The sequence below is a fragment of the Cetorhinus maximus genome, chromosome 8 (assembly GCF_964194155.1).
Source record: "Cetorhinus maximus chromosome 8, sCetMax3.hap1.1, whole genome shotgun sequence".
Lineage (NCBI taxonomy): Eukaryota > Metazoa > Chordata > Chondrichthyes > Lamniformes > Cetorhinidae > Cetorhinus > Cetorhinus maximus.
The window spans coordinates 17753375-17775671 of NC_135886.1; the positions used below are offsets into that span (position 1 = coordinate 17753375).

At 40.1% G+C, this 22297-nt stretch overlaps 1 protein-coding gene across 1 annotated transcript; it reads right to left on the bottom strand.

Annotated features, from left to right (window-relative positions):
* Positions 1-575: 575 nt before the first annotated feature.
* Positions 576-15554, bottom strand: LOC144684067 (acidic mammalian chitinase-like). Its single transcript, XM_078547781.1, has 11 exons — positions 15530-15554; positions 10860-10889; positions 10573-10774; positions 9114-9170; positions 8499-8649; positions 7818-7942; positions 6248-6374; positions 5945-6127; positions 4838-4954; positions 3336-3474; positions 576-808 (listed from the first exon to the last, which is right to left on the bottom strand). The coding sequence occupies exons 1-11, from the start codon at positions 15552-15554 to the stop codon at positions 576-578; spliced, it is 1389 nt and encodes a 462-aa protein (XP_078403907.1).
* Positions 15555-22297: the final 6743 nt, after the last annotated feature.

Below are 22297 nucleotides of genomic sequence, written 5' to 3' on the forward strand. Positions count from 1 at the left end.
CTCGCCTTTTGTCTTCCCCAACAACACATCTTCACCCAACAGAACTGACCAGGATCACACGCAAAGACTTCCCCAATTCCACAACCAGTTTCTGGAACATTTATGTAAAAGCAGCTTAGGCTGAAATAAAACTCAGTAACCTTGTGTTGTGAAAATATCATTGCAGATCTCTATGATGCCAGGGGACTGCTGTGGGAATGCAAGGGTTGAAGAAGGTGGCTCATGATGGGTAATGGATGGGCAATAAAAGCTGGGCATGACAGCCACACCACACCCCATGAACTAATAAAAATAACACCAATGTGAGAGCACTCCATCCATTTCAACCCAACCAAAACTAGGAAAATGAACCTACATTCATTTGACATGCACATTGTGAGAATTCGTTGGAATTGTATACCCAGCGATGTGGTTTATTAAATTTTACCCATCTACTTTGAACTCCTGATGCACCATTTCAGGACTTCTAATAAAAGCTACATTGATCTTTTACACCACCTCAACATTATTGTTTTCACAGAAAGCCTGCTTTAAACTGTAACTTAGGTTACTAAGCAAGCCTACCTTCTGCTTTCTCATTGCGGCCAGTTGCAACAGGCACAGGAAGAATCAAAGACTAATCCAGCAACACAATGCTTCAAGTAGGTCACTCCATCATCACATTGATAAAATTTGCTCTTGTCCTTTGGATCAGCGTAGACACCATCAGCTTTGTCGGCGCAGAAACCACTTCCGCCACTGCCACCACCACTAGAGGCATGAGTAGGAGGAACAGCTGGCGGCAGTGTTGTTTTAGATGGAACACAATCTAGAAGGGAATGAAATTAATTAATTCATTGCTTGCTTCAAAATTAGTAGCAAACAATGGTAAACATTCTAAAGGCAAGGGCTGTTGCTGCATTGAAAATCTTCAGCTAGAACTCAATTCCTTACGGGGTCAGGAGCGAGCTGATTGGAAATTCAGTTCAATAAGGGCTACTGAGCAAATCTTGTGACATAGCCAGTTCTGTCTGGAGTCTATTTGTGGGTGTGCAAATTTTGAAGAGCGATTTAATTGTAGTTTTATTTTAAGTCAAGGTACACAAAATGTTATTGAACTCCATCTGATAAAAAATTGATACATTTGTATCACTTTCCATTATCCTTTTAAATGACACAATAATACACTGCACATCTTCAATTTATTTAACTATTAATGCATATTGGATGAAACAACCTGTGCAAAATCATGAGTTAGCCTGTTAATGTTGTGATGATGTGTTATATAAAATATTAATTTATAATGCCATCAACTGGATGTATATTAATTTATTATGTCATCATCTGGAAATTAATTTATAATGTCATCGGATGGACATTCACGTGAATTAACCTTTTTTGAAAAGGGCATTTTTTTCTAAGCAAAGGACACTGGCTTACAGCAACTATTGTGTTTCATTTGAGAAGGACACAGGTTGCTTTTTATGGAGACCTGGAGATCTCAGAGAGAGGTCACATAATCCAGCTCTTGGGTGAAAAGATACTGAATTTTGAAGATTCAAAGTGAGACTGCCTCAGAGGCAACAGCCTTACCCCATCTGTCTTTCTTCTGTTACCTCTCTCAACAAAGCTGACCTGCTTGTGATTTGAAAAACTCACCAGAAGACCTTATTGCTGCAAACCAAAAGTTCCAAAAGGAGAGTTACAAATCAAAACCACTGTCTCCAGGCAGAGGGGCATGTTAGTGGGGTGGTGAAAAAGGCATATGGGACACTTGCCTTTATCAATCAAGGCATAGATTACAAAAGTAGTGAGGTCATGTTGGAGTTGCATAGAACCTTGGTGTGGCCACAGCTGGAGTACTGTGTGCAGTTCTGGTCACCACATTATAGGAAGGATGTGAGTGCACTGGAGAGGGTGCAGAGGAGATTCACCAGGATGTTGCCTGGGATGAAACATTTAATTTATGAAGAGAGGTTGGATAGACTTGGGTTGTTTTCATTGGAGCAGAGAAGATTAAGAGGCGACCTGATCGAGGTGTACAAGATTATGAAGGGCATGGACAAGGTGGATAGGGAGCAGCTGTTCCCCTTAGTTTAAGGGTCAGTCACGAGGGGACACAAGTTCAAGGTGAGGGGCAGGAGGTTTAGGGGGATGTGAGGAAAACTGTTTTCACCCAGAGGTTGGTGACGGTCTGGAATGCGCTTGCCTTGGAGGGTCGTGGAGGCGGGTTGCCTCACATCCTTTAAAAAGTACATGGATGAGCACTTGGCACGTCATAACATTCAAGGCTATGGGCCAAGTGCTGGTAAATGGGATTAGGTAGGTAGGTCAGGTGTTTCTCACATGTCAGTGCAGACTCAGTGGGCTGAAGGGCCTCTTCTGCACTGTGTGATTTTGTGATTCTGTGATTCTGTGAAAAACACCTAGAACCAGTGGCTACTGTGGACCAGGACCCTTCAGCTGCAAAGCGGCATCTGGTCACCCCGTGATTTTTTTTTCTCACAGACTCTACTTGTGACTTGGCCAAGTTTTCAATATCTGATATCCTGCAGAGTCTGACTTCCTTTTTGTATGCTCGTTGGGTGGGGGATGGGGAGTGATGGATTGTGTGTATTGTATGTTGGTTGGACTGGCTGAGGAATGATTGCTGAGACATTTCTATGTCTAAACAATAGCTGGTTTATTAGATTTAACTGAACTATATACAGATATACAAATCGAGATATTAGTCTGCTGAAGCTAGAAACATTCTCACTCTCGACTCTGGATCTCTTGCATCATCATTATGGGCAGTGTTGTTTATACAGTGCCACACATTAAACCTTACAAACCTAATACTACAGTGTGAGCTGGATTTGGACATATTTGTTCATTTTAAACCTGTTGTTCATAGCTTTTACATCTTCACCTGAGTGAGTTTTACCAATAACACTAACTCTTTACTTGTTAACTTAAGGAACCTGGCTGGCTTATTTCTTACACCAAGCTATACACGGTCAAATATATATAAATTGGCAACCGTACCTCCTTTTTAAATTCAAACTCTGTTACAACCAACTCAAAAGTGGGATAAAGAGAGTAATCAGTTCATCCCTGCAACCTGGGCCGCAATAACATATTTACATGTTTCACTATTTTACTGTATGGTTCATCCTGTTTTATGAATTTTATGCTTGTAGACACTTAGCAATAATGCAGTAGTCAGATTTATGTGGCTCCAACAATGCTGAAATAGAAATACCTTTAGGTACTCCAAATAATTGCTAAGTTATATTAGTTATTAGCGGTTCTCCATGCTGACTTTCTGGTAACAACAAGTAACCAGTCAAAGTCTAAACAATCCTGACATTTACCTGTAGAAATTCCAAGTTTCGTGTGCAGTGCACCAATAAGAGGATAAGGCCCTTGGTTGCAGAAAGCACCAGAGAAATCATCCATAGCAAGAGTCCACACCATAGCACCTCCAAAGTTGTTCTTTGTTAACCACTCAGCCTGAAAGACATTGTTCATCATTTTAATTCACAAATCCTTGTTTGCAAACACCACCTGGAAGTTCCCCTCTAAGCCACCCACCATCCTGACTTGGCAATATATTGCTGTTCCTTCACTGTTGCTGGATCAAATTCCTGGAAATCCTTCACTAACAGCACTATGGATGTAACTACACCACATGGACTGCAGCAGTTCAAGGAGGCAGCTCACCACCACCTTCTCAAGGGCAAGTAGGGATGGGCGATAATTGTTGGCCCAGCCAGCGAAGCCCACATCCCGTGAATGAATTTAAATAACTATTTTTACCCAAATATAACTGATGCTTCCCAGGAGTCAGTGTTGGGACCCTTGCTTTGCCTGATGTATATTAATGACCTAGACCTTGGTGTACAGGACACAATTTCAAAGTTTACAGGTGATACAAAACTTGACAGCATTGTGAACTGTGAGAAGATTAGAGTTGGACTTCAGAAGGATATAGGCAAGTTGGTGTAATGGTCAGACAGGTGGCAGATAAAGTTCAATGCAGACAAATGTGAAGCAATTTATTTTGATAGGAAGAACAAGGAGAGAAAGTATAAAATTAAGGGTACAACTTTAATAAAGATACAGGGGCAGAGGGACATTAGTATATATGTGCATAAGACATTGAATGTGGCAACACAGGTTGAGAGTGCTGACTAAAGTGTACAGTCTCCTGGACTTTATTAATAGGGGCATAGACTACAAGGGCAAGGAGGTTATGTTGAATTTGTATAAGTCACTAGTTCAGCATTAGCTGGAGTGTTACGTCCAGTCTTGGGCACCGCACTTTAGGAAGGACGTGAAGATGAGAGGGCAGAAAAAATTCATGAGAATGATTCCAGGGAAGAGAAACTTAAATTATGAAGATAGATTGGAGAAATTAGGATGTTTACCTCTGAGAAAAGAATGCTGAAAAGAGATTTGATTGAGGTATTCAAAATCATGACACGTCTGGACAGAGGAGATGTGGAGAAACTATTCCCACTTGTGAAAGGATCAAGATCGAGAGGTCACAGATTGAAAGTGAGCGGTTAAGGTCTAGAATGCACTGCTATCTGCTACAAAGAGGTGAGTTGACAGAAATATGAACTTCTCTTAACACTTACATAGAAGACTCAATTATAAATAAAAATGCTAGTTAAATTACATCAAACAAGATATCTCATCCATAAGGTGTTCTCCAACAATCGTATGTGTAATGGCGTAATGTTCCAGCTATTCAATTAATCGATAAAACATCATGATCCTCATGCTGATTGTGACAAACTAGCTGTATATCACAACAAATATTGCAAAACCACCAAATAAAAAATGTAGGACATCAGTTTATCAAAGATACCTTGTCTGCAAAGCTTCTCTCATTGTCATATCCAACCCATACATCTCCTTTATAACCATATGGAACCATCTGTGGAGCATCCCATTCGGAAGTGCCAGTTTTCAACATTGTGCAGATCTGTGAGGAGAGTGAGACAATGGCATTCAAATCATCAGCGGTCACAAATGATCAGTGATTTGCAATGTAGACTGACGACCATTTTCACTTAACTTTTCTTTACTGATTTATTCAGCCATCATTTTCTCTCAATTACAATCCTTAAACTAGGGGCAATATTCTTTTTGCTGTTGAAAAAGTATTTTTAATCATAAACAGCAAATGCTGGCTAATATTACCCTTTACTAAAAGGTAATCAATGATCCCTCACACTGCATGTTTCCAATCTGAGGCACTGAAGGAGCCAAAGAAGCATCTGGAGTTTACTCACACACATGATAAAGAGATCGATTTAAGTAATAGCATCAACATCAGTTTCCTTACCCTTCCAACAATGTGGAAATAAGGCATAGGTTGGCACACAAACTGCGAAGGATTGACTGTAACCTCTGTACAAAAAACCCTGGAATTTCGTGTAGGGAGAGAGGTTGGGAATGTAAATGGTTATATTCTCCACGTTACCTCAATGTGTATTTTACAAAACTAACAACGATGGCCAGAGAAAGACGGTCAAACACCTTCCGATAATGGAGGGTGTAGCATTATGTCTCTGTCCATCAGAGTATGATGACACATGTTTCAGCTCCTGTTCCTTTGGTGCCTAAGCTGAGCCAGGCCATGTGTTGTGATGCTGGCAGAGGCAGCAAGGTCTTCATACATGGGACAGATGTTCAGATGGAGATGTCTTTGGTAAGGATGTCAGAATGCATTGCTTGCCTTAAATTGGGCTTTCATCCCTTGAAATGCACAAGGGATGCACATGCTTTTAAAATACATTGCAACATGCTACCTAATCTGCCTGAGGAGGTTCATATGGTTGAGCTAATGCAGATGTTCTCACAGCATAGACTGAGCTTTTTATCGGGTAGAGTTCAGTACTTGGTTGGTTAGTATTATAATAGTATTAGTATAAGATATTTTCGAATAAAGAAGTTGCATCGGCATCAACACCTCATAATAGGCCAAGGTTCCAGTAGCTCTGGTGTACGGCCCAGGTGGTCCAGGACCTCCTGATGGGGCTCCAATCCCAGTGTCGGATGTGGTCAGTTTGAAGGTATGGCCATATGTAGCGAATCCAATGTTCAGTTTCTCTGAAGGAGCTCCCTGAATTCTCCAGTAATTCATTGTAAAGTTCTACAGAAGGAAAAAAGCATGAAAGTATATGTTAGAAGGGCTTTGAAAACCATCTGGTTGAAGACAGTTACCCATTGGAAATAATAAATAGGATTGGATATTATTTTCATGAACACTTACCACGTTAAAGTAAAGGTTGGTATAGTGGTTGTTATTTGGGAGAGGATAAAGAGGGCTATTTTCTCCAGTAACAATACTCCCGGATCCATGGTAATCATATGTCATCACATTGAAAAAGTCCAAGTATCTGCATGAAAAGAGACCTGAGTTACACTTATATCTTGTCTACTAAAATAAATGGTAATCATGTAACTCATGAAATAAATTAGCTCTGACAATTAAAACTACGGAAAATAAGCAAGGGCCTTACATTTATACAGGACCTTTTGCAGCCTCAGGATATCCCAAAGCAGTTCACAGATGATGAATTATTTTCAACGCGCACTCACTGTCACATTGAGATAAATGACAAATTAGGCTGAGGAATAAATGTTAGCCAGAACACAGGGAGAACTCTTCCTTGAATAATTCCATGGAAACTTTTACATCTGTTTAGGAGATCAGACTGGGATTCAGTTTAACATCACATCTGAAAGACATCAGTGCAGCACCCCCTGAGCATGGAACTGGTGTGTCAGCTGAGACAATCAAATTGAGTTGTGGCTCAGAGCCAAGACTGCTACCACTGAGCCACCACTAAGACCTCCGTGTGTTTCTATAGTATATTAAAATGTTTGAGGCATTTTTTAAAATCCTATCACCCTCTTTATGCTGAAAAATGAAGAGTAATGAAATGTACTGGCCACTGACAGCCGGACACCTGTCCAACTCGATTTTCAAGCAAGCTAGGAAGCGGCCAGTGCTCATCTGAAACAGACAAGAAACTTATTTAGGCACCTAAATGGGCTAATACGCCCATTGTCGAAGCCAAATGGAATCATTATGGATCACTGGGTGGAACCATTGACACTCAGGTTCAACCATGTGACTCTCTATTACACTGTCCCCATTGCTTGAATGTCTCCAAAATGCTGCAGTGACCAGAAATGGATATAGTAAGTATGGTCTGCCCAGAGCACAATGCAGTAGAATCTGTAACATATAACTTTTACATCAAACCCAATTGATGAGAAGGGCCTTTACATTCAGGGATCGAAATGAGAAAACAAAGTCAAAGCATAATAGACTACATAACAGATAGAGGAGAGGGAATCTAAACGCATGGACACTTCTTATATAACTTAGAAATGTCTTTTTTAGTAAAGAAAAGAGTAACATGTTCTCCTTGTTTCTTGAATGACATTTATCTCTCAATCATAACCACAAGAAAAATGTCAGAATACCTGGTCATCATCTCATTGTTGTTTCTGGGGTGTTGCTGTGAGTTTGTTGGTTGCTGCATTTCCAAGCATTACAACAGTGTCTACAGTACTCCTAAATACTCTTGACAGTGAATACCTTTGGGATGCCCTGAAGCTTTGAAAGGAGATGCATAATTCAAATTTATTTTTCTACTACTCACCTGCTTTTCATATTTTACTACTCATTGAAAGAAAGAAAGAAGCATTTGTACAGTTTTCTCAGCATTACCATGTCAGAAGTCGAGCTCAGACTCGAGTTGGCAAATTCAGCCCCTCTCTCTCTTCATCTCCCCTGCACTATGTACTGTGTGACTAACATGGATACTTACTGTCCAAGCTGAGAAACCTCATAGCTCATCTCAATGAGAGCCATTCCAGCAGGAACTGCAGCTGAGAGCAACATTCTTGGTTTTCCAGTGCTTTTCGCCTCAGCTTCAAAGGCTGCCACCATTTCCTAGAAGTTGAAAATGAATAAGATTTCTCTTAACAACAGATCCTCGTCAAATGGAGGGTTTCAAACATGGACTAGAGAATTTTTCAGCTTCATAAAATGTATCCATGGCCAAGAGTCAGACAATAATTTATCTAATCTAAGGGTATAGTCAGAGGTAGGACCGGATTTAAGTGGAGTCTAAATCGATAACTGCTATTGCACAGTAGCCAGTACAGTGATTAGTGAGGATTTTATTAAATTATTTTGCTGCATAAATTCATATGTTTCACATTTGAACATACCATTTTCATGTTTCACAAATTCTGTGAAATTCTATCCTTTAAAACTGACTCTCAAAGCACGCATATCTCGTTGCTTTGGTTGCAGATCAGCCATGATATCACTGAATGGCGAAACAGGCTGGAAGAGCTCAATAGCCTACACTTGTTCCGCTTGTTCCTATGTCCCTTGTCCTTGGTGAGGACCTTGAGAGGAAATTTACAATCACAAAAAGGTTTGAATGATGCTTTATTTTAGCTAGTAGACTAAACATCCTGTTAAACACATTTGGTCCTACCTGTGCCAACAAAGTGAAGAAATGTTTGTTTTGTGTCCCAGGATATTCCCAGTCAATATCCAAACCATCAAACCCAAAACCACGCAGGAACTTAATCACAGAATTTATGAAAATTTGGCGATTTTCTGATGTGGAAACCATAGCGGAGAATCTAGAGTAGAGTAGAATATAAAACAAGTCAGAACAGGTATATTTTGGTTTCAGTACTTGCCACTTGAACCTTTAAGAGCTTCGTATTTTTTATAATTTCAAAATATACCAGGAAACCAATAATAATTTACAAAAATATAATTATGATATGGTGCTGCATTGTTGCTGCACTTGATAATCAGTTGAATCAATCTTCACTGAGTGCATTATCTTAAATTAAGTCCATGCAAAAATGATGCATTTGTTTCTTGCAGATATCATCTTATTAATATTCTTTGGATTATATCTTACAGGCAGCTGAACATAGTCACAGTATGCTCATTATCAGATAATTAGTATATTTATCTAAAGCTACATGATTATCTTTTCCAAATCTATCTCTTTGACACCAGCTTCTTTTACATTATTAGCAATTGGAAAATCATCATTTTTCACCCAATACTAAAATAAATGTTTCCATCTTACTTCTGAGTTCCAAAATTCCAGCCTCCGATGGACAGGAGTGTCTTAAGGTTTTCGTTTCTGTTGTAAAATTGAACAGATTGTGCTTTTAGAATAAGGAACATAAGCAAATGCATTTATTTCCACTACAAGTAACCGGTGAAAATCATTATTGTCCTAATCTTTCTACTGCTTTCTCCTTTTGGTGCTAAATTTTAATTGAACAGAAATACCTCAGCGCAGGACAAACATTTCGCAACATGATGTGCCACAGGAAAGAGGAGGAAGGTTGAAGTAGGATTATAGGCATCCCCGGTAAGGCCAGCCTTTGTCGCGCAACCCTAATTGTGCTTGAGTAGCTGGCAGTAGGAGGTCATGTGGGCCAGTTTTGTCCCAGCCTCTGAACCAGAAGCTTTGGGTTCAAGTCCCAATGCAGGACTTGATGACCAAAGCAGGAGATGAATTGCTCACCTTAGAATCCCCAGGCTTGGACCCGCTCTTATATCCACAGTGCTTATCTGGTCGGTCCACTTCAATTTCTAGGCAATGGTAACCCACAAGTTGTTGAAAGTGGGGTTAGGGTGCAGTGATGGTGATGCCATTGAATGTTTTTAATTCTCAAGGGCTCCTTGATGTCACAGTCAGTCAAATGTTGCCTTAATTACAAAGGCTGTCACTCCCACCTCTATAAATTTTGTTGGCAACATGAAAATTGCAGTGATCAGCAGCAGCAGAGCCCTGTGGCAAGTCACCTGGTTGTCCCCTAAGGCAGGAAAGCACAAATGGCAAAGGAGGAGTTTAAAAACACGGGGGACCAAAGCTCTAATCATTGAGCTACAATAACAGGGAGTCGCGTCAATTTTGTGAAAATATTTAACACGCATTGATCAGTGCTTTTTAGCTGGCTGGAATAATTAAAATGCAAATTCCATCTCACTAACGTGTTGCTGAACAGAGTGCAAACTCCAGCTCTCTCCCAAAGCCGTGTTTCTGCACATTCTGCGCTGTAACCATTCTATGATTCGATTCTATTCTACATGCAGGTACACTCTGCATTGCATGACACTCATGGCAATGTACATCTGTGCATTCCGAGATTCAGATGCAAGAGCAGCATTTAGTACATGTAGCAAGTCAACTAACTGCACACTAATTAAAATTACTTCTCAGTTTTATCTACCAGCTCAAGGGTTTTTGCAATGTTGAATGAATATAAAGTGCTTTTTGGTTTTATGGTACAACATGGTGATATCATGATTGCGTCAGGCATTGTCAGACCCATTGGGCATTGACTCACCTCTGCCAGTGGGACACAAATCATCATAACCCAAGTTCACCCATATATCAGATGTCTGACTGGGTCAGTCGCATTATATTTACATACAATTGGGCATAATTTTTTAACGTAGAACAGAATATAATAGGGACCTCAATCTATACTTAGCACTCAGGCACGTTCTCAATATTTATTGTATAATTATACTTGTTTTTAATGCTGTTGAATTTGTGGTAGAGAGTTAGGTCATTCGCGTCCAAGTTAGTGATTTGATTGTCCTTCATTCCTGCAAAAGCGTAGATCAGATGTGTGCACAAGCAAGGGTCCAAATCATCTAGCTTGTACTTCCCAGCTCCTGGTCTGTACTGAGCCCAGCTTGTAAAGTAACAAACCAGTCTGAAGGCAGAGCCTGAGAGTGAGGAAAAAAGAAAATCAGGACAGAGCTTCTACTCATTACATAAAATTAAAAATGCTTGAAAAGCACAAAGACTCACCCAGTTCCAGGCACGCCAACAAGACCACCGCTGGAATGAAGAATATAAGATACGTTTTAAAATTATGATCAAAATATGCTTAAAAGTTCAAGGGTTCACAGCAATGCTATTATATGAATGAAAAGGAACCCTTAAGAATCGATGCTAGGTCAGACTCTTTTCCTCACCCATTTGCTGCCCTTCAGTGAGGTCATCGACAGACATGGGCTCAGGACCTGCAAGTGCATTAATAACACCTGGCTCTACCTCTGCTCTTCTGCCTCTGTACTGTCAGATTTTTTTGCCCAACAAACAATTTCAGATAAACCACATGTTTTCGAGCTATTCGAAGGAAGACTGAATTCATCATCTACAGCCCCCATCTCCAACTTTACCACCAACTCCTTTCTGTTTATGTCCCAGACTGAACCAGATTGCTGGCCAACTCATGTCCTATTCAGTCCCCAGTTGAGTGTTCAATCCCATATTCTCTCAATCACAAAAGCAGCCTATTTCCACATTCTCCAGCTTCTCTCCTATCTCAGCCCATCTTCAGCTAAAAGCATCCTCAACACCATTGCCCTCCCCAACCCCAATGGGATAGAAATTAAACTGCTTCATCCCAGAATTGGGCCTTGGGCCTTAACTAATCTTTGGATGAGCAGTCAGCATCAGTCCTGCCTCCACAACTAGCTCACCCTGCAGGAGAAGTACATTTTGGACAATGGGGGAGGGAACAGGGTGCATCAACAAGTCTGTGATGTGAGGGGCAACACTCCTGCTCCTCCTGGCTCTACAGAAATAAAGTAGCTTTCTACATTGAAGGTGATATATAAATGTGACCTATTCTTGTTTTAGTTTACATTTTGAGGTTGATGGGATGCAGTGATTTACCAACATTGGACACTTGATCTTCTTATGTGAGCTGGACCTTTATAGAGAGGTACTGAATGCAAATGCAAGACCTTGCATTTATTGCATGTTGCTACAATCTAGCTGCAGACTAATTAAAATAACATGATTGATCCACCAGCTCAATGATTTTGAATTGCATTGCTGAATGACCTTACCCAACAACAGCAGATTTCATTAAAACTATCCCCAAAATCATTATTTTACATCAGAAACTAACTTTTCAACCATTCCATTTAGCTGTGGTTCTGAAAGCACTTATGGAAAACATTTTAAATGACAAAAGCTGTAAATTCCTCTTTCAAGTTGTCATGCAATTGATATAGCTTAAGGAAGTAGCTATATTAAATTCTACAGACAGATCAATTTTCAAATGCACCTGGAAATATTGGAATGATGTTAAGATTTCCATAAACTTGAAATATCGAGCACTGTAACTGATGTAAAACTGTCTGAGAAAGAAATAGCAAGTTGCAACACTATTATCCATGTAGAAATAGTTGATGCTATTTGATTACTCATGGAAATATTTCAGTCAAATGAACAGAAATTGAAATGCCAAACAACTTTCTGACTGCACCTTTGCAAAGAAAATCTTCTGGGGCAAACCACCCATTACCAATGTGGTTGTATGGCACTCCTTTGCTAATTTAACCAGTTAATCCTAAATAGGTTAATGCTATTGCAAAAAATGCCAGGCAAAGTGATTTCTTGCAGTCATACTGCTATCACCCAAAGAAATCTAACTCTATTTATTTTCATTAACTTCACCATTAGTTAAAAAAAGAATTGGGTAAACCTGAGAATTAACATAAAAATGCGGTTGCTCACTGCACAATTGCACTTTGATGCTACTTTGCATCACAACACAAACATACAGATGCATGTTATTATTAAAGAGCATTTAGTGGAGGAACAGCAGGTGGATAATCCAATAGGTTGTACCCTGAGAAAACATACGGATTTTCTCTTTAGTTTCCAGCAGTCAGCTTGGAGGTGACCTGCTTTGTTACAATGGAAGAACACAGGCTTTCAGGCATCGCTCCTGTTCTCCACACCCACCTTTTCAGGCTGAGGAGGAGTCCCTCAGCTTCCATTTTTACATTCTCACCTGTGGCTGCTTATTCTCCTATCATTCTCCCACCTTCTATCCTTAATCAGTTTTTGGGTGTGACTAGGGAAAGATTCCTGTTGGGAAAATAATTTGCAGACATGCTGTCAGTTAGCCATAATCGCTGGTTGTCTGGCTTTGGAAAACCCTTGCTCTTCAACATGGGTCTTTACAGAAAGGGGGGGTGAGTTTTTGGATTCTTCAAGGAGGATCACATCTCTGAGGTTTTTATCTCTGAGGTTTTTGTACGTAGGATCTCTCTGAAGCACCCGTATCAATCGGTTGAAAGCAAGTTGCTTAAACGGTTCAAACTCAATATAAGTTTGCTCAAGTTGCTGCTAGGAAATTCAGAATTTTTGGCGGTACACCTCCAGTACCAGCTCATACACATTTAGGATGACACTTTTGCTCATCCCATAGTTTGATGAACTCTCGTCAAACAATAGGGAATAAACTTCATGGGTTTTCCTTGTTAATCTGCTTTGCAGTATTCGGGCTCAAATTTCTGCTGGCCAATCTAACCTCATTGCAAATTTTCTGAATGAGACAAAAGCACTCCCACATCCTCTTCATTAAACCTTGGTACCAAGTCTGAGTACTTTAGGGGTCCAACGGCCAGTCCTGAGTTATGGCCATTTGCCTTACTGCTGATGTCTCCACTGCATACAGCCAACCTTTTCCTACTCAGTTCCTTAGCCTCTGATCTGTTTGTGCCTTTAACACCCTTTCAAACCCTTTTCCCTGGAAGGCTCTTTCTCGCTCTCTTTCCTGGAATTCTCTCTTCTCTTTTCTTTCCTGCCTCTCCTTTTTTACCTTGAATTATCTTTCCTCTTTTTCCTTTCTCTCCTGTCTTTTTATTTCCTATTTTTTGCTTGAAATTCCAGCTCTAGCTTCCGCTGCTCCAGCTGTATCTTTACTAATGCTAGCCTGTCCGTTTCAGATTCCATTCCTCCTGTTCTTCAGGTTCAATTGAAATCAAGGTGGCCAGAAGTTTGAGGATTTCGAGTTTCCTAGCTTTGGGCAGGAACTTACTTCTAAATGTCGAGCTAAACTCCCTAACTCTTCAATGGATAAGGATTTGAAAGTGTCCCTAGTTACTTCATTCTGTTCTGTGAAGGTACTATCCTAGAATGTGGATATATTAAGTTTTCCAATATTGTAAACCTATGCCTAAGTTTTTTAATACTTCTAGGAACCAATGTGATTTCCCTCTTCCAATTCCTCACTGCCGATAGGTCTGATCACAAACACAGCCCCTCTAATTCCTATTAACGTCGGGTGAGCAGTGGTAGAATGGCTCCCCTCTCTTTTAACCCCTTGGTTAACCACAACAGGTATTTTTAAAGAATTTGCTTGCCAATTCACTGAGTGTTTAACTGTTAAAGTGTTGTGACTATGAAAGGCACACACAGACAGGCTTTCTTGTATGTATGCAAAGAAAAGGAAATAATGGGCGGGATGTTCTGCCCCGACACCAGGGGCACATTGTCAGGAGTGGGACAGGAATATCTGGTGAGCTAATGCATTTTAACAGCTTTCCGTCCCACCTGGGGTGATGACTGGCACTGACGGGGCAGGAAGATCCCACCCAGTATTTCCCCAACACTCACTGACACTTGCGTTGGAAAGTACAGACACACTGGGCTCAATGGTCTTTCCGGATTCTGCCTCAAGACGATTCAAAGATGTTTATGGACAGTTTCTGTCTTTTCTTCTGGAATAGCTGCTGCATTGATATTTAAGAAGCTGCCTGCAGTGTGTGGCTGGTCAAAAAAACAGGCAGGGTGCAAGCTTGCAGGAGAGAAAGAGTGGGTGCCAACTGAGGGTCTTTCTGGTCTCACTCTGACTGGCCTGGAAAGAAGCAGTTTCTTAAAACACAAAGAGGGTTAGCTTGCTCATCACATGATCTCCTCTTACAAACAGGCCAGTTATCCAAACATGGGCATGCTAAGCCGGTTTCAAATCCACTGTTTAAAAGTTATTAGATTATATGGCTGATGGAACTCCATTCTCAGTCAGGGTCCATTGTCCAAAGCAATTGATTTAATGGCTTGGTCCACACCCAGCTGAATAGACTGGTCAAGTCTGGATGTGTTGTGAATGGTTCAGGAGAGGGATCATTCATCTATGTTAATTGCCTCTTATGCGCTACTTCTAGACAGCCCAGCTCTTTGCTGTGGCCTTATAATTTGTAGGGTACAGCTATGTGAATGTTCGGCCATCTTAGGAGCTGCTGTTCAAGTCACTTTTAGAATACCCTTTACACTCCCTTTGTCCTGTGTCCATGACATCTTTGTCAATTTCTCCTTAGCTCCCATCTATCCCTGACCTTTGATTTTGCTTCACCTGTCCACCCCCTCTTAAACAATATAAAATCCATCACATTTCAACTCCTCTTTAGCTCTGAAAAAGAGTCGTAGAGACTCAAAACGTTAACTCGGTTTCGCAGTACACAGACGTTGCCAGACCTGCTGAGTTTTTGAAGCATTTTCTGTTTTTATTTCAGGTTTCCAGCATCCGCACTGTTATGCATTTATTTAAAATGCTGTCATTCAGCCTTGTTAAAATTATGTGCTGAGTTCAGCCCCTCAATAAATAAAGTCATTTTCATTATAAAACATGGTTTTATAACAATATCAAAGGTAATTAAATGGTAAAACAGGCCTACCTGTTCCAAGTAGAAGCTTTGCCATCTTGCAGCTGGTGTGTTGTGGGCATCAACTCTCTCTTTTATACACTGAGTTTACCATTTGCGGTAAATAATTCCATGTGTCATTAGCTTTATCACTGGAAAAGGGTCAGTCAGAATGGAAAAATAACCGTTCTTATCTTATCTTCATAATATTATTTTCTCCTTCTTGTGAGTAACAACTTACCTCCTCTACAATGTCATCTAGATTGTCGACCTTCATTGTCACCCCTAAACTTCTTCTCGTACTATAAACTGAGGCTGGGAAATTGGTGGGGAGGGTTGAGAGGTCCATGTTCTATTAATGGGGGATCAGAAAGAGTGGGAAAGTTCGATGCTTTAGGTCCAGGTAGGTATGAACCTTCCTGTTGGTCCTGTTGCTGGGCAGTGTGCTTTCAACACAAGGTGAGTGAACTGCTGGACAATTCAAAAATCAAAAATTGATCCTGCAAGACAAGCAGAACTGTAACTTAAATGGATTATTTCCACCTTTCAATGTTCCTGACATGAGCTTCTGACATCAGCGCAATCATTTTAACCAACAACTTTCAACCAGAAAGCTGCTGATTGTGGTGAGACAGTGGCACAGTGGTAATGTCACTGGACTAGTAATCCAGCAGCCCAAGCTAAGGCTCTGGGGCATGGATTCAAATCCTATCATGATAGCTGGTGAATAGAGCACAATATCTATTGGCACTTATTTCATTGGGTTCCTTATATTTTTTAAATATTTTTGAAATTTTTAAAAATTTCAAGTTTTCACCTGAAGAATAATAGTGATCTGTGGTTAGAGGCTACAATAACTTTGAAAATTTGAGGGAAATATAAATTTAATTCAATAAAACTGATGTAAGATATTTTATTTTTGATAGTCTAATTAAAACCATTGAAATACTAATTGTATTTTCTTTTATAGAACTTGAGCAATCATCAGTGTTATGACCGGGATGGGAGGAGTGCGCAGTCGCTCTAGCCCCACTACTCCCACAGGCCACAACATTAGTTTAAATGTTCAATTCATTCAACAGAAATGGCCAATGATTTACCTTTACTACAGTTACTTAGAATAAAAGAGACTTTAACCAAACTTCTTTCAATAAACCACAATCTTCTTTGTTATAAAACCAGTCTTGTCGAATAGCAAGGCAAAGCTTATTAACATGCAGTATGGAATATTATACTAATTACTCTTTCCAGATACCCGAGGCCACATACACACACACACACACACATACAAAATAAAAATAGGAATGGAGGAATTTGGCCAAAATTAAAAGTCAATGGTTCAAAAGCAAAGGATAGATGGTGGCATTCTTGGAATGGCACCCAGGTTATATGGTTGGTCTCTCAGCACTGATCCGCAAAACAATCAATTACTCTGGCACTGCTTTCCAGGCAGATTCGAGGAATACTTGAGGGTAATCTATTCCAGGATGTAGAGCATCTCTGGAGCAGCTTATATTCACTGTTCGCTATGGCTGGCTCTGGACTACAAAAAAACTGCTGTCTTCCTTCTCAAGCAGTTGGCCCTTCTCTTCTCAAAGCAAAACCAAAACTCGCTTTTTTTTAGCACATTGTCTTCCAGGCATGCTTTTTTTCAGAGCCATAAAAAGCATGTGGCCCCCTTTGTACACAATCCACTAGGGTCAAGAGGTTTACAGCCTTTTTTTTCAATTGCTTAATTACCCTTTCTTGTAAAAGGACCCCACTTTTTCCAGGGATATCAATCAGAGTCCTGCATTAACCCTTAAAGGGACAGTGTCTTTTAAAACACCAATTCTTCCAGAATGTCCTTAGTCCTTGAAGACGAACCATTTTCTGTGATTAAAGTGTTCATGACACTTCCCGCCTTGGAGAAATGATGCCCCATTTTTACTTGCATTTCATTGCAAAGTGTAATAAAACATAAACAAAAATACTAAAACACATCCACACTCTCATTCAGTCACTTTTTATATAAAGCTAATACAGTTACTCTCTTTTGGCCTTTAGGCAAAGTTAAACTCTCGACAAAGCATCAGCAATTACATTGTTTTTTTCCCACAATGTGAACTGTCAGGAAGATATAATAATTTTCATAATGTTATTGGAATTTATTATAAAGTAGAGTAATAGCGTGGTCTGTGTCTATGGGTCTATGGCTGTGTGTGTGTGTGCATTTGTGTGACTTAATTGAATTAAAGGCAGCTGGTCTGAAGGCTTTGATGTAACAGAAGTTAATCTATGTTTGAAATGTTAAGTAGGTAAACATGGGTGTAAAGGGAGCATTTGTATTTTTAACAAACCAGACTAGATTGAATTCAAAAGAGGGAATGAAATAGCATACTTAGCAGGAGAAGTTAAGAAACAGTGTATTTATTTTTCACAAGGATTACTGGTGAAAGTGGTACTTTGAGAGATTCTTATTATTAGGGAAGTAAAGTCCAAAGACATAGTGAAACAATGGGAATTTGCATTCAAAGGGGGAAATACGGATAAAGGAGAGAAGGCTGTGTGCAAGGGTAGGCATTCTAAGATCTAACAAGTGTGAAAAGCCTTCAGCATCTAAGCCTCAAGTTGCTGTCTACAAAGAACTGAAGTTAAGAAAACCCACTTTGGATTCAACTGTTTCAAGGTATTGTGTGTTACTTTGCCTGGGTCTTTTAAAATCTTTGTGCCTTACTGTTGCCTTAATGAAAATGTAACTGGGAGTTAGATTAGTTATGGAATTTAGAAGTTATCATAGTAGAAATTTTAGATCCATGTATATACTTAAAATCATTTGTTCTAATAATAAAGTTTAATTTAGTTTTGTAAGAAACCTATAAGACTCAATGGTAGTGTTACTACTGAACCCAAGGCATGCATCTCAAAATTTATACAAATTGCAAAACAGTTGTGGCAGTTGTTTCAAGTTTCCCTTTGGAATTTGAGCAGCTCATCATTTACCATTGACTGTGCCATAACAGGACAACCCTTAAGTGATAAGGCTGTAATAATAAACTTCATTGAAATAGTCTGGCATTCTGGTTTTTAAATTTGTCCATAAAGGATTATTATCAGTACATACCAATATCTCCCTGTATCCATGACGGACATACATGTCAAAACATTTAAGCGCTAATAACAAGTCCAGGGTTTCCCTCTCCTCTGCATCTTTTTTGATGCCGATTCATCTTTTTGGAAAAGTATCCCATGGGCCTTTCTAATCCCAATTCAGCTTCTTGTAACAGGACTGCACCCACCCCCAGGTCACTAGCTTCAATTGCTACTTTGAAGGATTTAGTGAAATGTGGAACAATCAACGTTGGTTCATTGATCAAAATTGCTTTCGGCCTTTCAAAAGATGCTTGGCACTCTCCAGTCCACACTAGCTTGGCTTTCTTTTGTAACAAGTCTGTCAGCAGAGCAGCTATAGTACTAAAGTATGGTACAAATTTTCATTAAAACCCACACATCCCCAAAAACCTCCTGACCTCCTGTTTAGTTTTAGGGGCATGGAACTCCACACCAATGCCTGTACTTTTGCTGTTCTTGGCAACACTTGTTCTTGTCCTACGATATGACCTAGATAAGTTAATCGTGCTTTTGCAAATTCACTTTTGGCGAGGTTTATTACCAAATCAGCTGATGGTAGTTTTTTAAACAGGGCTTCTGGTTGTTTCAGGTGGCGTTCCCAAGTGTCACTAAAAATCAGTACATAATCAAGATAAACCTCACAGTTAGGAACACCAGCCACTACTTGGTTCATTGGCTTCTGAAAAGTTGCTGGGGCGTTTTTTAGCCCGAATGGCATCACTCGGCATTGGAAAAGATCATCTGGCGTGACAAAGGCTGATATTCAATTAGCTCGGGGTGTTAAAGGAACCTGTCAATATTCCTTTAACAGATCTATTCTAGTAAGAAACATAGCACTGCCAACTCTGTCAACACAGTCTTCCAAGCAAAGAATTGGGTAGGGATCTACTTTTGTTACTGCATTGACCTTTCTGTAGTCTATACAGAATCTGGTTGAACCAACTGGTTTCGTCACTAACACAACAGGGGAGCTCCAGCTGCTTTGGCTGGGTTCAATGAAGTGATTTTCCAACATGCACTGGATCTCTGCTTTCACCTGAGCCTGTTTCTCCAGCCCAAAGTGATAAGGATGCTATTTCATAGGGGGAGATTCTCCTGCACCCACATCATGTATGGCTAAGTTTGTACATCCTCATTTGTCCCTAAAGATCCCTTTAAATTCTTTAAGTAACCTCACTAGATCCTTTCATTGTCCTGCCTCTTGGTATGAAAATGTTCTAGTATTTCAGTGTTAGCTAGCCAGATAGTAGCAGGCTCAATTTGGGAACTGTCTAAGTCTCCTTCTGCTTCGCTCTCACTGTCTGTTCCATCCTTCACTGTTCTTACTACCTGACATACCTGTTCCTTTTTATCTGCCTCCATACGATGGTATTGTTTCAACATATTGATATGACGTAGCTGATTCTTTTTCCTGCAATTTAGAGTGTCTATCAAATAGTTTATTTTACCAATCCTCCTAATGATCTTATGTGGACCACGGAATTGTGCTTTCAGAGAATCCCCCTGTAAAGACAATAACACTTCATCCCATGGTTGAAATGTTTGGGTCTCAGGGTTTTTATCTGCCCACTCCTTCATCTTTGTTTGAGAAACTTTAAGATGCCCTTGAACCACTTTGCAGGCTTCCACGAGCCATTCGTGGAAGACGGACACATAATCTAACATAGAGAATTCATCCTTCTATCCTAAAAGCTTTCCCTTGATTAATTTCAGAGGACCTCTTACCTCATGTCCATAAATTAATTCAAGAGGGCTAAAACCAGTAGATTTATTCGGTGAATCTCAGGTATCAAGTAAAAGAAAATTCATGCCTTTGTCCCAATCATTGTTTTGAGAGTTTGGTGGTGCCCCTCTAAAGCCCCCTGTCCCTGTGATGATATGCTGTGAACTTTAACTGTTTTATACCCAAACTACTCATTACATGAAAAATTTTGGACACAAAATTGGAACTTGCTCCGACTGGATCTCCACTGGTAATTCATGTTGAGTAAAAAATTGGGTTAACTTCTCTACTTTAGCTGTAATTGATCTTAAAGGGATGGTCTCTGCAAATTGAGTTGTCATATCCATAACAGTATGGACATACTGGTGTCCGGCTTTTGTTTTTGGTAAGGGCCCCACACAGTCTACTATCATCCTACTAAATGGTCCCTCAAAAACTATTACGGGAATTAGAGGTGCTGGTTTGATTGCATGTTGTGGTTTTCCCGCCATCTGGCAGGTATGGCACATTTTACGAAACTGCACCACGTCCTTGTGAAGACCCAGCCAGTAAAATTGCCAGTTTATCTGCTCTTTAAGGGACAGTGTCTTTTTAACATAATTCCTTCCAGAATGTCCTTAGTCCTTGAAGATGCACCATTTCCTGCGTTTTAAGTGTGCATGACATCACCAACCACAATCTTCAGTAGAATTTTCCGCTCCGGTACAAAGTCCTGTGGCAGGAGTGGGAAGGTGAAGGGACTTCTGCTGAAGAGCAAGGCAGGTAAGCTTGCTGAATCGCGCATGTTTAGCTCATTAAGTCGAGTCTTGTGGCAGGGCGGACAGGAACTCAGCCACCTTGCCATCATGTCTGGCACCATCTTTAAAAGGTATGCGGACAGCCCTTCATTAGATGCGCCAGGACACTTGCAGAAAGATGTGCAGCAGAAGGAAGCAACCTTCAGCCTCATGATTCAGCTTTGCCTCCCTGGAGACACTTCTCCAGGCCATCAAGGAAAAAGGCAGGACATCCTCTTTCCAAAGGATGGCAGCAGGAGGCACATCCAACTGACCAGGGTAGCCTGATAGCTGGTCGCCAGGGTGGTCAGTGTCCATGGGGTTCACAGGAAGACCACCCTGCAGTGCAGGGAAAGGGTCAATAATCTACTCTGCTCCGCTAGGATAAGTGGGCCTTCTACTCACTCCAAACTCACATCACTGTCATGAAGCTATTAATGTATTAATATTATTGGAAATTATTTTTCCTTATAAAATAGAGGTTTAGTCTGTGGGTGTGTCTTAATTGGATTAAAGCCAGCTAGTCTGGGTGCTTTGATATATACAAGTTTTGAGATGTAAGAGAGGTAGAGCACATTTGCATTTTATTGAATAAAACATTCAGGAAAGCGAGTGAAATCTGGCACCTAGCTAGCAGACACCAAGAAATATGTTTATATTACTAATAAAATTGACACTATGAAAGGGATTTTATTGTTGGAAGAGGTGAAGTTCAAAGGGGCTGGCGATACAATGAGAAGTTACATTCAATAAGCTGTTTTGGGTATAACAGTCAGCAGTTTTGTGTGTGCAGGGGCACAGGCAATGTAAGATCAAAGCAGCTGTAAGCCTCCAACTGTCTCCACAGGAACCAAAGTGAAAGGAACCTAATTTTGAATTTGTAAGGTAAAAATGCTTTGCCTGGTGTCTGCTGGAAGTCTATGGGTTGCTGTTGCCTTAATGGAGATTAGTTTGGGAATTTGTTATAAATTATGATAGTAGTAATTTGTAGCCATGTGTATATATTTAACTTGTGTAAATTAATAAATGTCTCATGTATTTTGACGTAAAACCTCTCGAGAACTGATGGCCTGATTTCTGAATTTACAGCTGCATCTCAAATATACCACTTAAAGTTATAGGTTATGACAGTTGTTTAAAGTTTCCCTCTGGGATTTTTAAATAACTCAGCTTTACCAACAGCTATGTCAT

Bases quoted from the DNA above. Each gene is read 5' to 3' on its own strand.
- LOC144684067 (XM_078547781.1), bottom strand. From the start codon at position 15,554: ATGGCAAAGCTTCTACTTGGAACAG. The intron at 9,171-10,572 runs GTATAATTATAC...ATTTTACAACAG, and splicing joins TTCAACAGCATTAAAAACAA to AAACGAAAACCTTAAGACAC. The intron at 7,943-8,498 runs GTAGGACCAAAT...TTCAACTTCTAG, and splicing joins TCTTCACTTTGTTGGCACAG to GAAATGGTGGCAGCCTTTGA.